The 13,321-nt window shown below is 48.6% G+C and overlaps 1 protein-coding gene across 1 annotated transcript; it reads right to left on the minus strand.

Moving 5' to 3' along the window:
* Positions 1 to 6,999: 6,999 nt before the first annotated feature.
* Positions 7,000 to 8,583, minus strand: LOC120658826 (clavaminate synthase-like protein At3g21360). Its single transcript, XM_039936988.1, has 3 exons — positions 7,897 to 8,583; positions 7,550 to 7,803; positions 7,000 to 7,424 (listed from the first exon to the last, which is right to left on the minus strand). Exons 1-3 carry the CDS (start codon positions 8,470 to 8,472, stop codon positions 7,079 to 7,081), a joined length of 1,176 nt encoding a protein of 391 aa, XP_039792922.1. The 5' UTR covers positions 8,473 to 8,583; the 3' UTR covers positions 7,000 to 7,078.
* Positions 8,584 to 13,321: the final 4,738 nt, after the last annotated feature.

Raw genomic sequence — 13,321 nt, forward strand, 5'->3', positions numbered from 1 at the left:
CCACATGTTTGCTTGATGATTTGAACACAGCCTATCTGCCTGAGATATAACTGATTTTTGGCCATGCCCCCGTCGAATTTCCTCTGATGTGTGCAACTTTTACCTTGTTACTACGAAAGAGTAGGAATATTCCTAGAGGCGTAAAAAATAAATTTAAAAAGTTATTAGATAGATGTACTTATTTGTGTCGATTAATAAAATATGTTTTTTAATATACTTGTACCAGTACAATACCAAAACAGGGCAATATGGAGCTTCTTCATAATATTGTAAAGTAACATATGCATCTTACAATGCAAGAGGGTTCCTACCGTATACCTCCCTATCTTAAGAAATGACACCAACGGATCTTGATATATCTAAGAACTAGGGGTATAGCCCGCGCATTTGCGCGGCTAGTATTAAAAATTCAAAAATTTGCATCTCGTTGTATCCTTACTTAAAGATTATGCTATTTTTTACCATAAATCATCATGTTTATTATCGTAAATTATATCTTATTGTTGGTTAAAACAATTCTAATATAATCTACCTATAATAAAAAATTTATTTGTTGAGCTTTAATAATATTATGCATATAATTATTCTTATTTTCGTTTTATTTTGATTGATTGTCGTTAGTTTTAGTTTTTATTAACAATATATGTTTGTAACTTATACATAGCTAAATGGTATTTTATATTTAATTTTTCATAATGGCATTGGTGGGTGATTTTTAATTAAGCACAGAGGTATTTAAGACTAATTTTTATTATAATGGCAATGGTGGGTAATATTATTTTTTCTCCGATTAACATGGAAATTTCTATGCCTTGAGAGCGAACATGGAGGCTTCGTTTGTTGGCCAAATAATAAGATAATAATAGATTAAGTTGTGCTAGAAAATTACAGATAATGCCAAATTAGCTCCTGGTGGCTGAACTATATGTCCCATACCTTGATTAGCTTTCCCATCACCGATGATTTGCCATGATTTAAGAGGAAGGCACAGGTGACCGTAGCGTCTTTCTTTCATCACACTATACATTTTCTCCGTTTGTTCAGTGGCAATGATCGACCTTCTCATTGTTCTGCTGGCTCATTCACCTTTTCATCTTTGAGTCTTCTTGCCTCACAAGCAATTTACCACTACAAGATTGCCTTTATTGCTGGTTTTGTGTGTAAGGAACATAGCCCCATTAGACCACAGTTTGTGATTTTGGTGACTATATGACAATATAGTCAATAGGACTAACAAGTTCGAGAGATCAAGTTTGTAGGATTTCTAGGTCCAATGGATATAGTCCAAATCATATCCAAGATGTCCAATTTGCTGTCAAGATGTCCAAATCACAGTGAAAATCAGAGAGAAAAATTTTGAGGTTTCCAAATGGCAATTGAGACGAGTTGGACGAGGTGATGCAAAAATCAACCGACAGTCTTAAAAATCAACGGGGCGGTGCATTGGAAATTTGCTACGGCGATCAAGTGCACAGAAGCCCAGTACCACCGGTTGAATCAATGATAGGCGCTGGTGCAATGCTGAGGGGACACGGTTTATATGAGTGAAGAAAAGACAGAGGAACCAATTAAACCGATGTCGCCTTGGTACTAGCATTCTCAAGAGAGCGTGTCAAGCAGCAGAAGAGTGCAAGGGACAAATTCTTCAGGACTAGTTGAATCGATGTAGCGTCGGTGCAATGACATTAGCAGATAGGGGCAGTTGGAGTACAATGGTCAGCTCAACGGCTAGCTGCAGGCCTAGTGTGACCGGTTAAACCGATGGTGGCAACTTGTTTAATCGACACTTTTTGTGCATTTCGGCACAACGGCTAGTAACGGCTATGTGCTGCCCCCTAGCCAATATATACGTCTCACCCCAGGTCATTTGAAGCTATTGGAGTTGGAAAAAATCCCATACACCCTGAAGAACACCTTCACGCCACAAGAGTGCCAATTGATCACATACATAAGCCTTAGCACATTGTAAAGATTGTTAGTGCAAGGTTATCTCTAGAAAGAGTGTGACAGAACAAGGTTTTGTACCTTGTGCGTGGTTCTTGAGTGAACCTCAACCTTGTACCTTGGTGTGCCGGTCCTTTGGAGTGTCTTGGACTCACCGGAAAATCTTTGACCCTCTGGCTTGATGTAGAGTGGCGTTGACGGTGTTGTGTGGGGGACGCGGAGACCCCATCTTTTATGGAGAAGCTCCTTAGTGGAAAGCAGAATCAATGTAACTGGAAAACCTAGCGTGAGCCTTAGTGGCCGAGCATTTGTGGCAAGTCAAGGGGTTCCCGGAAGAGACTTGGTGGCCAGAAAGCAATACTCTTAGTGAGTGCTTCAACAAGTGGACTAGGGGTGGTTTAGTGCCACTGATACCATAGGATAAATCCTCGTCAAGGCTTTGCTTCTTCTCATCCCCTTTTTTACATTTCCGCAACTCTTACTTGCAACTTGTGTGCCTTTACACTTAGTGTAGTATCTTACTAAGATTAGCTATAGATTGCAAAACTTATTTTGGGATGAGAGTTTCACACTAGTTGAACCATAGATGCACATCTTGATAGCCTGATCTAGTTTATGTTTTGTGCATAATTAGCTTGAGCCATAGGTTAAGTGAGAGAGCATCTCGGCCCCTGGGTTTTGGTGTATTGATTGACAATAGGATTAAAAGACTAACTTATTTACATGAGATTATGAGCAGAAATTTAATTCAGGGATTTATTGGCATTATTTATATTTGACAAGCAAATTAAGAAAGTAAGGAAGATTTAGAGCAAAGTATTCATGGCTGATGTGAAAGCTCTAACATTTGCTAAGACTTGTTCAACTTATGATGAGATTCAAAATGACAAGCAAAGGTTTTGTGAATGAGACATGATATGCTTATGCATAGTCTCAAATTTGAAAGAACATGTCATATGTGATGAATATTGTTGTCAAAGGAAGCAAGCAAGTAAAATGTGAATGAGACACGATTCTATGCAATGATTCATAGTCTCAAAGTCGAAAGCTTGCATGTGAAATTGAATTATAGATTCAATTTGATAAAGAGGATTTCATGCATGACATAATTCAATGTGAGTTCAAAGTGGGCGGCTAGGATGAAGGTAGAAGACCAAGAGCCGTGTTTCAAGAGGCTACGCAAGCGACGGCTTGGGGGGAGCAATGAAACCAATATGGGTCAAAGACCAGAGATTCTAGAATCATGTAGAGCTCTATGTTGAAGGTGTCCTTACTTGATTAAAGAAGGTGACTTGTGAATCAATGATGGATTTTATTCTTATCAAACGGAAGATTCAAAGTCACTGGATCAAAGTGGGTATGCTCAATGAATTGAATATGCTGATGCCCACATGGTATTGATCGAAGAAAGGTCAGCATGATCATGATGAGAAGCTCAAGTGGTGTTTGGATTATTTCATTTGTGCACTTGAGTATAGTTATGTCGTACTATCAAGGGAGATGCAACATCATTGGGTTTAGACAAAACCAAAGAACTCATAGCAGTCCCTAGAGAGTGTAGCCCGAGAGAATAAACACTTTGGCCTTTTTAGAGAGGGACTAGTCTAATGGTGTAAAGCCCTAATGGCTAGTTTTCAAAGATAGACCGGTCTAAGGGACCGGTCTGGTACTAACAGGGTCAACGACTGGCTTTTGAGAGAGGGGTATTTATACCCCATGACTTTACCCTTGCAGGGGTGCTGATGCCATTCCATTTAGAACACCTTTGAGATCCTTGTCAGCACTAGTGGAGTCCTCCACAACATTTTTTTGTGAAAGTTGCTTGATTTTTGTTGAATCTTTGAGTTGGGTTGGGTGGAACCACTTCTTGAGAGCATTTGGGAAAGAGAGCATCATCATCCCTAGCTTTGAGCACTTGTTGACCCTTCCGTTCACACGCACCGGCCCCATTCACTTGCAACTCATAGAGGCTGTAAGTAAATAGTGCCCCCACTAAATTCAAACTGACGGTGGGGTTGAAAGACGAGAGTGCCTACCTCCGAGCCGAGAGTGCCCGCCCTTTCTGTCATGTAGGCTACTTTTTTCCGGAACGCAGTCCGGAATAAGTGTTCCTGCGTATACAGATATCTTCGATGCTGTCATTTCGAAATGTCTGCTTTCTCTTTCACCTCCCAAAAAGCAAAGATGGCTTGACGAGCGCAGATGAGGAAGCGGGAGCAATAAAACCAAGAATCTCTTTCTTTTCCAAATACTTTATAAAGATTAAGTTAAGGGGCAAAGAGAAGCGCTTTTCGGCCAACTTGTTGAAGCATATGTTACTCTTGAAGGTGAAGCCTTCTAGACGGCTAGCTTCAAGCTTGTGGTGAGCAGCGGAAAGTTTGTTACAGCAGCGATCTTGTGCCGCAAGGGCGCATGCTCATATAGTGGAAGGAGGAGATAGTTTGACCTTGCATTTGTCATAAGCTTACTCAAACGGAGAGTAGGATTCACACGTGGGTGCACGGGGTGAATCCGAACTTCGGTGAAACAAATCAATGTGTCTCCTTTGCATCTTTGTTGTTTCGGTTTGCTTCACTTCTTTGCATTAGAGTCTTTGAGCTTGAATTGAGCTTCCGCTCGATCTACCTAGTTGTGTTTTACTTGTGTGCATGGAACTCTTTATATTGCTAAAAATACTATGCAGAAGATACATACCAAGTATGTACATGTTCGAGCTCAAGAAAGGGATTCTTCCCTGTTGGTATCTGTCTGTCAGCTTAGATCGGTCTGATCGGTCTGGTGGACCAGTGTGATCAGTCAAGACAGGTCCAGCAGGGTTTAGGGTTTAAGTTGAAGAAAAGCCTATTCACCCCCTCTAGGCTACGACATCGTGTGATTAAGATCATTTTATTAAGATTTAAAGTTTGCCTAATTCATCCTCTCCCCATCCTAGAGCATCTGCAATAGCTTATGTATTATGTTAGCTAAATTTAGAGATTATACCCTCTTTGAAAAATAGAAAACTACCTAATTCTATGGATTAATCCAACAGAGTAGATAATACTTGATCGCTATATTCAAACCGGATTCCACGTCCAGTGATCATCACACAGTAGCAGTGCATCCCCTCCGAGCCTAGCTCCCTTTGCCACCGAAATTCGTCGTAGTTGCTTGTCCTCTCATAACATCACCACTGATCCATTTGAGCTCTTCCTGAGTTGAATCCACCACGGAGCCCCAAATCCCGGTCATCTTCTTCCTCAATCTGCCGTCATACAGAAAAGGGCAGGCCGTCAGTGAGCTCTGTTTTCCGAGGCTTGCAGTCCGTTCTGGTAGATCTACCAGGATCGTGAGGGATTGTAGTTGCCGTAGGATCTGGTTGTTGTCTCGTTCTATGCTCGGATTGGCCGGAATGCTCGCGCTGTCGTGTTCCCGAGCCGCTGCCATGGCACCACCTTGGAGCTTGGTGCTCCGGCCATCCAAGGGCCTGCCAGGGGGTGCAGCTTGCTCAGGAGGTCGTGGCGCAGCTGTAGGTGTCATCGCCCGTCCTCGCCGCCCGCCAGCCCTTCCCACAACCCTTACCTGCCGTCGCTCTTGGCACTGCTCTGCTTGCGGCTCGTGGCTGCAGCAGCCCGGCAGGCGGGATGGCACGCTCCCACGACCCACGGTGAAGGCGGCCCCCGGCAGTGCGGCGAGCGGGGCGGCACGCGCCGTGATGGAGGCGGCTCTGGTAGGGTGGCGCGCGGGACTGCTCGGAGCTCCCAGCTGCGGTGGGACGCCGAGGCTGGGCAGCGGCGAGGGCCCAGGGGCGGCGTCAGGGCGCCAGAGTGCCGGCGTCGGCGGGAACAGGAGGGCGTCGGAGCGGTGACGCATTGGCCGGGCAGCGCGAGGGTGTCGGCGCCGATGCCATGACCACGTTCGCCATCCTTGAGGTCACGGCGCCGCCGCCGCAGTACCCTACAGAGGCGGACAAGGCGAGGGGCAGCGGCCGTCACTGGAGAAGGATAAGGGGCGGCGGCGGCGAATCAAGTTCTCCTGCCGGCGAATCAAGCGATTCCGCCGCCGAATCGACCTCCAACACCGGCGCGCGAGCTCAGCCCCGCCTCCCGCACCTCCGCACCGAGATTGGCCCCACCTCCAGCACCGCCCGCCTCCTGTACCTGTTGCGCCGAACTTGGCTCCACCTCCAGCACTGCCCGCGAACGTGGCCGGCGGTGGAGCTCCCCACGCGCGGTGGCGGCGGCGCTCGCTCGCGGTTGCAGAGCTCTCCGCTCACGGTGACGGCTCAGCCAGCACAACCCACGGTGGCGCATGGCCGCCTACGGCGCTCGCCCGTGCGGGGCTTCGCGGCGGCTAAGCTCCCTCGCGCCCGGCGACGGTGGTCCCCGGCACGGCTCAGTGCTCGCCCCCGAACGTGGCCGGCAGCTACGCTCTCCCACGGCCGCGATGCTCCCCAGGCACGGGGTCGGCTCTCTCCCCAAGCGGCAAGGGGCGCGCGGGAGGAGGAAGGGCCGCGAGAAAAGTGCAGCGCGTGACGACGACATGGCGAGCGGAGCCGTATTGTAAAAACGCACAATGGAGGGGAGGGGATACAGAACGGGATAGAGAAGAGAGGTGGATGGAGATAATGTTGGATGAGTTTTTTCCCATAGTTTTCTATTTTTACAGATTCAAATAGATTTACCTAACCTCTTGAAGATGACTTTCATGGTTCAAAGACCTCAAACTTGATCGTCCATTTGTCAAATTTGATTACATTTTCCTTTTTTAACCATGATTTTTATCTTTACTGCATTCCTAAAAAACAACCTCTCGTCGCATATGGTTAGTATTGGTCACTCTTTACTCGGTACTAAAAGTGTCACTGAGCCATTTTCGTACCGACTCTATATTTTAGTACCGCACTAAAATTATCGTTTAATGGCACCACCGGTTCTTTGGTGTGTAGGTTTACTTTAAAATAAGCATCTCCCATCAAGCCGGAAGTAGTGGATTTGAAACCTCGTGGTTGCGCAGGCGTATTTACACGTATCGGTACTAACCGCACCATTTGTTGATACGAAGTTCGTTCTTTGGTGTAATAATGAACAGCAGCCAGATGCACAAATACCGGGACAATGAAAACAAACTAGTAATGGACACGATAGGCGCATCCTCATTTGCACGTAGCGACGAGGATCCTCCTGGGCGGCAACGACGGGCGCCGCGCGTGGAGCGTGGCGAGGTTGTCGAGGATGACGATGTCGCCCCTGTGCCACCGGAACTGGAGGCTCTCCTCCTCGATGATCTCCCCGACCCGCTGGACAAAGTTTGCCGGGATCTCGCTGCCGTCCGCCGCCGCGGCGGAGCTCTCCTCCTTCCCGTGCATCCCCACCACCGTGTTGAACCACATCCTCCGGCCCCTGCGGCCCGGGAAGACCCGCGTCAGCGCGCGCGGTCCCAGGATCGTCTTGACGCTGCCGTCGGGGAGCCACTCAAGGTCCATGCCCAGCGCTTTGGCTCTGCACGAATTGTCAACAAGAGCAATAGAAAAACTTGTCAGGTAATCTCTTGTTCTCTAATGCACATATCCCTAAATTATTGAAAAATTAAAAGGCAACAACAAGTTGACGATGTGTCTGATAACCTCTTCTCTGCCTCTGCCTTGTCCGAGGTGCCGAAGGCGTCCTCCCATCCTCGCCCCCTCATGGACTTGGTGTCGTTCTTGCTCAGCGCCGTCAGCGTGTACCGGAGCCCCTTGGCGTCCAGCTCCTCCACCATCTCCGGGAACTCCTCCAGCGCCCGCTCCGTCACCCGGAAGCTCGGCACGAACGGCGTCTCCCCGCCCTCCGGCGGCGGCACCTCGCAGAACAGTACAATCTTCTCGGGAAACTCCTTGATCTGCACATCACTATATTAATTCCAAAAGTAACAGGAACAATCTAGCTAGCCACGAGGATCCACAGCAGGTAAGAATTAAATCTTAATACGCACCAGCACCATCTCGTGATGGAAGTAGACGAACTGCTCGAGGGGTCCCTCGTTGGCGGTCCAGACGCGGCCGTGGACGTGGGTGCGCGGCGCCGGGCCGACGTACCGGATGTCCGGCCACCCCATGGCCTCCACGACGGCGTCGAACTCCGCGGCGTCGCGGACGTCGAAGCCGCGCAGCAGGACGGCGCTGTTGGCGACGACCTTGCCCTCCAGCCACTCCCGGTTGGCCCTCAGCGCGGCGGCGAGCGCCTCGTGGCTCGTGTGATCTTCGCCAGCCGTCGAGGGGGTCAGGACCAGCGGCACTTGCTCGCCGTCGATGGTCCTCTGCCCCTCGCACTCGCCGACGCTGAAGAAATCGCTGGGCCGCGGCTGGGACCGGGAGGCGCCCTCCATGACGAGCGCGTTGTTGATGGAGACCTTCGCTTGCAGCCACTCCCTGTTGGCATTCAGGGCAGCCATGAGAGCTGCATAGTCTTCTTCGTTGCTTGCGCTTTCTTTTTGTGGCGGGGCATGTACCTTCCTTTGATCCTTGCCTTCGTCGACGATGAACAGATCATCTTTTGAAGTGCCCTCCATGGTGATCCTTGTTTATCCTGTGTATTGTAATGGTAACGATTAATGTAACTCTAGCTAGGCTCTGGTTTATGAAAGGTTAACTAGGTAGCTTGATTTTCCGGCCCTGTGGTTGAAACATAGTGGAAGAACAATGTTGGTATTTATAGGCAGGCAGTCCAAAACTATTCTAGTACTCTCTAGTTTTTGGAGTTCAGAAAGTGACATAATTTGAAGGGATCCCTGTCAAAGAAAGATTGCTAGGTGGAGGAGATAACAAGGGTAGTTTGGTATAGTAAATCTTGCGATAATTGATGCCCTGGTAATTGCCAATTGTTGTAAGGAAGGTCAATTTTGGAGGAGAAAAGTAACAATAGCAACATGCCTCACGAATATCGACGGCATACCTCCTTCCAGTCTTCCACTTGGCGACCTAATGAACAACATTGGTGGATTCACAGTCTGAAATTCACCTATCACAGACATATTGCAACTTTTAGACTTTGTGATGGCTTGTCATATTCAGGCTAAGACACCCATTTAACTGTATGGAAACAGTTCCAGAAGAAACTCAAGATGATAAATCAATTATAGTGCGCAGCTCTTATAAGCAATTTGTAGTCCCCGTTATGTTTCTGCTTGGAGTTTTGTGCTGAAATAATGAAAAGATGACAATAGTCAAGTAGCCAGGTTCAAACATGACGCCACTGCCCACTGGATATATAGTCCAAAACAAAGGTTCCCTTGCAAAACTGGGGAATGGTTACTGAAGATTCCTTTTATGTCCTACTAAACTACTAGAGATTAGTTATTCAATACGCTCAATCACATTGCGTACATCAATCACTGCTAAATAATACTACATCCAAATGTTTCTGGACAAAACCATGTGTTTGGAAATCATGGGCGCGTAACAGATGGAGAAAAAAGTAGCAAGAATTGGAGGATATCTTGCATGTCTGATTCACTCCGACCAGGTGATGACGACCAGCCAGACGTGGCTGGACGGCTTGACCACACACCTGACACCTCCATGGGTTGCGCACGACTCTTTCTTTTTCTTTTGTTCCCTATCAATTGAGCATGCCGTCTCTATCTCCCCCCGAAATCAGCACAATTTCAAAATTAAACAAACTAATCACATGAACAGGATGGATAGGTGCAAAACCTCTAGCCGAATTAGTGGACCGGAAATTTTCCCTTCTACAAATCTTTCATCAAATCCTTGTTTTAATCGCAGCATTGAGTTTGTACACATTCTCCAAGCAGGAAACATGGAATCGTGGGACATATCTGGTAAATGAAGACGTATCCAAGCAGGTAATAAGTTTCTGTCACAGACGTACACCTACGACTAAGTTGTAGTGTTGTTACAAGTTATAAACATTAAACTTGCATACAAACTGCTACTTCTCTGTATTGTTACTTATTCATATTTTGCAGCAGTCCTGCATGTTTTATGAAAATATATTATTTGCAGTCCTAGGCTCCGTTTAGTTGCAAAAATCAAAATTCCAAATTTTTTTCCGACACGACTTAAATCTAGACGAAATAAAAAACGCATTGCGACTGCTGTCTGTAAATCGCGAGACGAATCTAATGAACCTAATTAGGCCGTAATGAAACGCTAAATTGCTACAGTAATGCTACAGTAAACATCTCTAATGGCGGATTAATTAGGCTCATTACATTCGTCTCGCGATTTACAGACGAGTTCTGTAATTTATTTTGTGATTAATTTATGTTTAGTACTTCCAACATAAAAAGATGCATTTTCAAAAACTTTACGGAGCGCAACTAAACGGGGCCCTAGTAGATTCAGACAACGTAACTTCATGCGGGCTCACATACTGCTACTTCTCCAAGTGTTGCCAGTTGGTTCGTGATTACTGAGTCTCTACAGGAGCTTCTCTGTATCGTTCCTATTGTTGCTATCCATGGCATAAAAAAATTAACTTTTCAAAAGTGCAGACAATTGCTGAAATCTCAGAAATGTGGGGAGACTTTCTGTATTCACTACCGGAATCGGGTAGTTTGCCGTGTGCCCCAAGCACACGTCAAAGCCCATATTGAACAATAAAAAAATCCATGCAGGCAGGCCGCTGCCCCACCGCCGGCCGTACCCCCGCCACTGCTGCCCTACCGACCGCCGCACGCCACCACTGCCACCAACAGACCGCCGCACGCCACCGCCACCAACAGACCGCCGCCACCACTACCACTGGAAGCCACTGCCGCCGCTGGAGCCACAACCCCCTCCACCGTCGACGTCGAGCACTGGAGTAAGAGGTCATCGCCGTCACCGTCGCCATCCCTCATGCGGCCTCCCGGTGGGGAAGTAGGGGAGGGCTGGCGCGTGGTGGCCGGATCCGGCATTGCCACCACGCCTCTCGGTGACGATATGGCCTCCCGCCGGGGAAGGAGGGTCCAGGGACACGGATATGGCGGCGGGAGAGGAGATGGAGGGAGCCGCGTGCCGGAGGAGGAGGAGCAGGGGAGTCGCTGCCACCACCAGAGGAGGAGGACCAGAGGCTGCGCTGGGAGAGGGCCGTTCGGGCGCCACGCAAGAGGAGGGGGGAGACGTTTTCTAAGTTGCATCGTCCGAAGCTGAAATCAAGACTGAGAAAGCCCCTCACAACTATACATCGCCATAAGCAAGCGTTAACACAACAAAGTTCCAATGCTCCGCGCCCTGGTGAGCATCAAGAACTCCATAACGCTCGCCCCCGGGTGAGCCCGACAAAATACCTCCCATGTAACGCCTTTCGGCAGTTCATCGACAGCCCCCAACCCCTGAACACCAGGAATATTACAATTAGCACTTATTTCTCCAAACCTCCCTATCTAACACAAATGCCCTAGAAGCTACACCCGTTCCCCTCGATTCTCAGCTTCATCTTGCGCAGAAGTCTGCTGAGCCGCAGCACCAGCCTCAGCCAGAGGTTCATCAACACCGCCTCGCCCTTTAGGACCTTCGACGTCAGCTTCCACCTGCAAAAAATGGAGACGTCAGCAAAACATCCACAAGCGCAAACCCGCAAGAACCCTCGATGCAAAAACACTTACAGCTTCTAGCTACGCAGTGGCTATGGCTCGCATGGTTTCCCGCCCGGACACCAACCAGAACCTCCGAAGGAACGTCTTCTTTAAACTTTGAACGCTTTCCAGCTCTGAAGCAAGTTCTTTGTGCGAAGGAAACTCGAACCCTCGGTCTGCGAGCCTGTCTATGTCAGCAGAGCCAGCACGCCTCAAGATGGCCAACAAACCCTCCGAAGCTACTATAGCCGCGTTGTCCCCAGCAGTCTGCGCGATTTCCTGAAGAACTTCGAATTCATCGAGTAGGCACGAGAACAGTCGAAGAACACCTTCAGAACCTTCGGCGTGAGGGGGAAGCGGCAGGGGCTCGGCTCCGAAGGTGGCTAGAGCTTTCTTGTAGGATTGATATATTTCTTCACTTTTAGTCACAATCTCCTTGCAGACAGCCCTTGCCCCCTCGATCTTTTTGCCGGCAAGCTTGAGCCCTCTGACCTTGTTCCTTAGCTCCGACGCCTCTTTCTCCTCCTCCTCGACCAAACCTCAAAGGTTCTCAATGACCTTCTCATTATCCTCGTGGCTCTTCACTAGCTTTTCAACAACTTTGTCCTTCTCGGCGTTCCCCTCCTTTAGAGCTAGGTTCTCTTTCTCAAGTGCAATCTTCAAGTCCTCCAAGGACTTAACCAAGACTGCCATTTTCTCGTTTTCCTTCTTAATGCGGCTCAGCTCCCCACCTTGAATGGCTCGATCAGAGCTCACAATAGAAACTTTTCGCGCAGCGATGTGGGTGACCATCGCCGCACTCTGAGTAAGAGTAGCAGCCATGTCCGCAATCGCCGCGGAGCTAAACCGGGCAACGGACGCCTCCATCCCTGCAAAAAGTCGGAAGATGTAAGCCTCGCTCAAAAATAGCTGCTAATCCCCGAAGGTAAAGCAATAACCCCAAAGGGAGCAGCATACTCGCATCGTCAATCTCCAGCGCAGCCACCGCCTCGGTAAACTTCCTCGTGTCAGCATCACTCACAATCCGGCCCAACTCCATAATCGAAGCTGCAATAGCTGTAGAGGATCAACAAGAATCTATCTATACTATAAAGAACCAAAAGAATTGAAATTGTCATGCACCTAGAAAAAACACCCAGTACCTCTCACGGTGACCCCAACAGTCAGACCCTGGACCCACCCACAGAACGGCAGACCGATAAAAAATGATCGCTACAAAATGGTTCCTCCAGTTCCTAATTTTTTTTACACCGTGCGGCACCCTACCCGCCCGAGGAGCCCTCCATCCTTTGAAAATTTAAAGCGATCATCACGGGATTAGCCTTCCATCCGCATGGGATTAGCCTTCCATCCGCATGTCATGCACCCCTACGCATGTCCTTTAGGATCCTGATTTCATCGCCACCACTGATCCGTGAAACAAGCCTTGCCAGCCGCCGTCCTCTGACTCCTTCACCTGCTCGACGCCGGTGTCGCGCCGGAGTGTGGTGCGACGCGGGCGCCGCAGCCGCCGTCCTCTGGCTCCATCGCTCGCAGACGCACACGCCAGGTTCCTCGGCATCGTGTCTGCACACCGGCGTCGGACTGCGGCCACGCGGGGACTGCAGCCTTCGCAGTCGCGGCACCGGTAAGCAGTAAAATGGAACCCCGACGACCTCCTCTCTGTATTCTCCTATGGCTTGGACCCTATCATGCCCTATATCACCGGCGATTCCCTCGCACAGTAACCCCGGCCACCATTGTTAGACAAGCCCGAGCTAATGCATATTAGTCCGTGGTTGTATTTGTAATTTGGTTGATTCATATTGGCCCTTGCCAAACTTAAAGAAAACACCCT

Source organism: Panicum virgatum, chromosome 2N (assembly GCF_016808335.1).
Source record: "Panicum virgatum strain AP13 chromosome 2N, P.virgatum_v5, whole genome shotgun sequence".
NCBI classification, from domain to species: Eukaryota; Viridiplantae; Streptophyta; class Magnoliopsida; order Poales; family Poaceae; genus Panicum; species Panicum virgatum.

Coding starts and splice junctions, on each gene's coding strand:
- LOC120658826 (XM_039936988.1), bottom strand. CDS start 8,472: ATGGAGGGCACTTCAAAAGATGATCTGTTCATCGTCGACGAAGGCAAG. Junction 7,804..7,896: donor TCCATCACGAGATGGTGCTG/GTGCGTATTAAG, acceptor AGTGATGTGCAG/ATCAAGGAGTTTCCCGAGAA. Junction 7,425..7,549: donor AAGGCAGAGGCAGAGAAGAG/GTTATCAGACAC, acceptor CAATTCGTGCAG/AGCCAAAGCGCTGGGCATGG.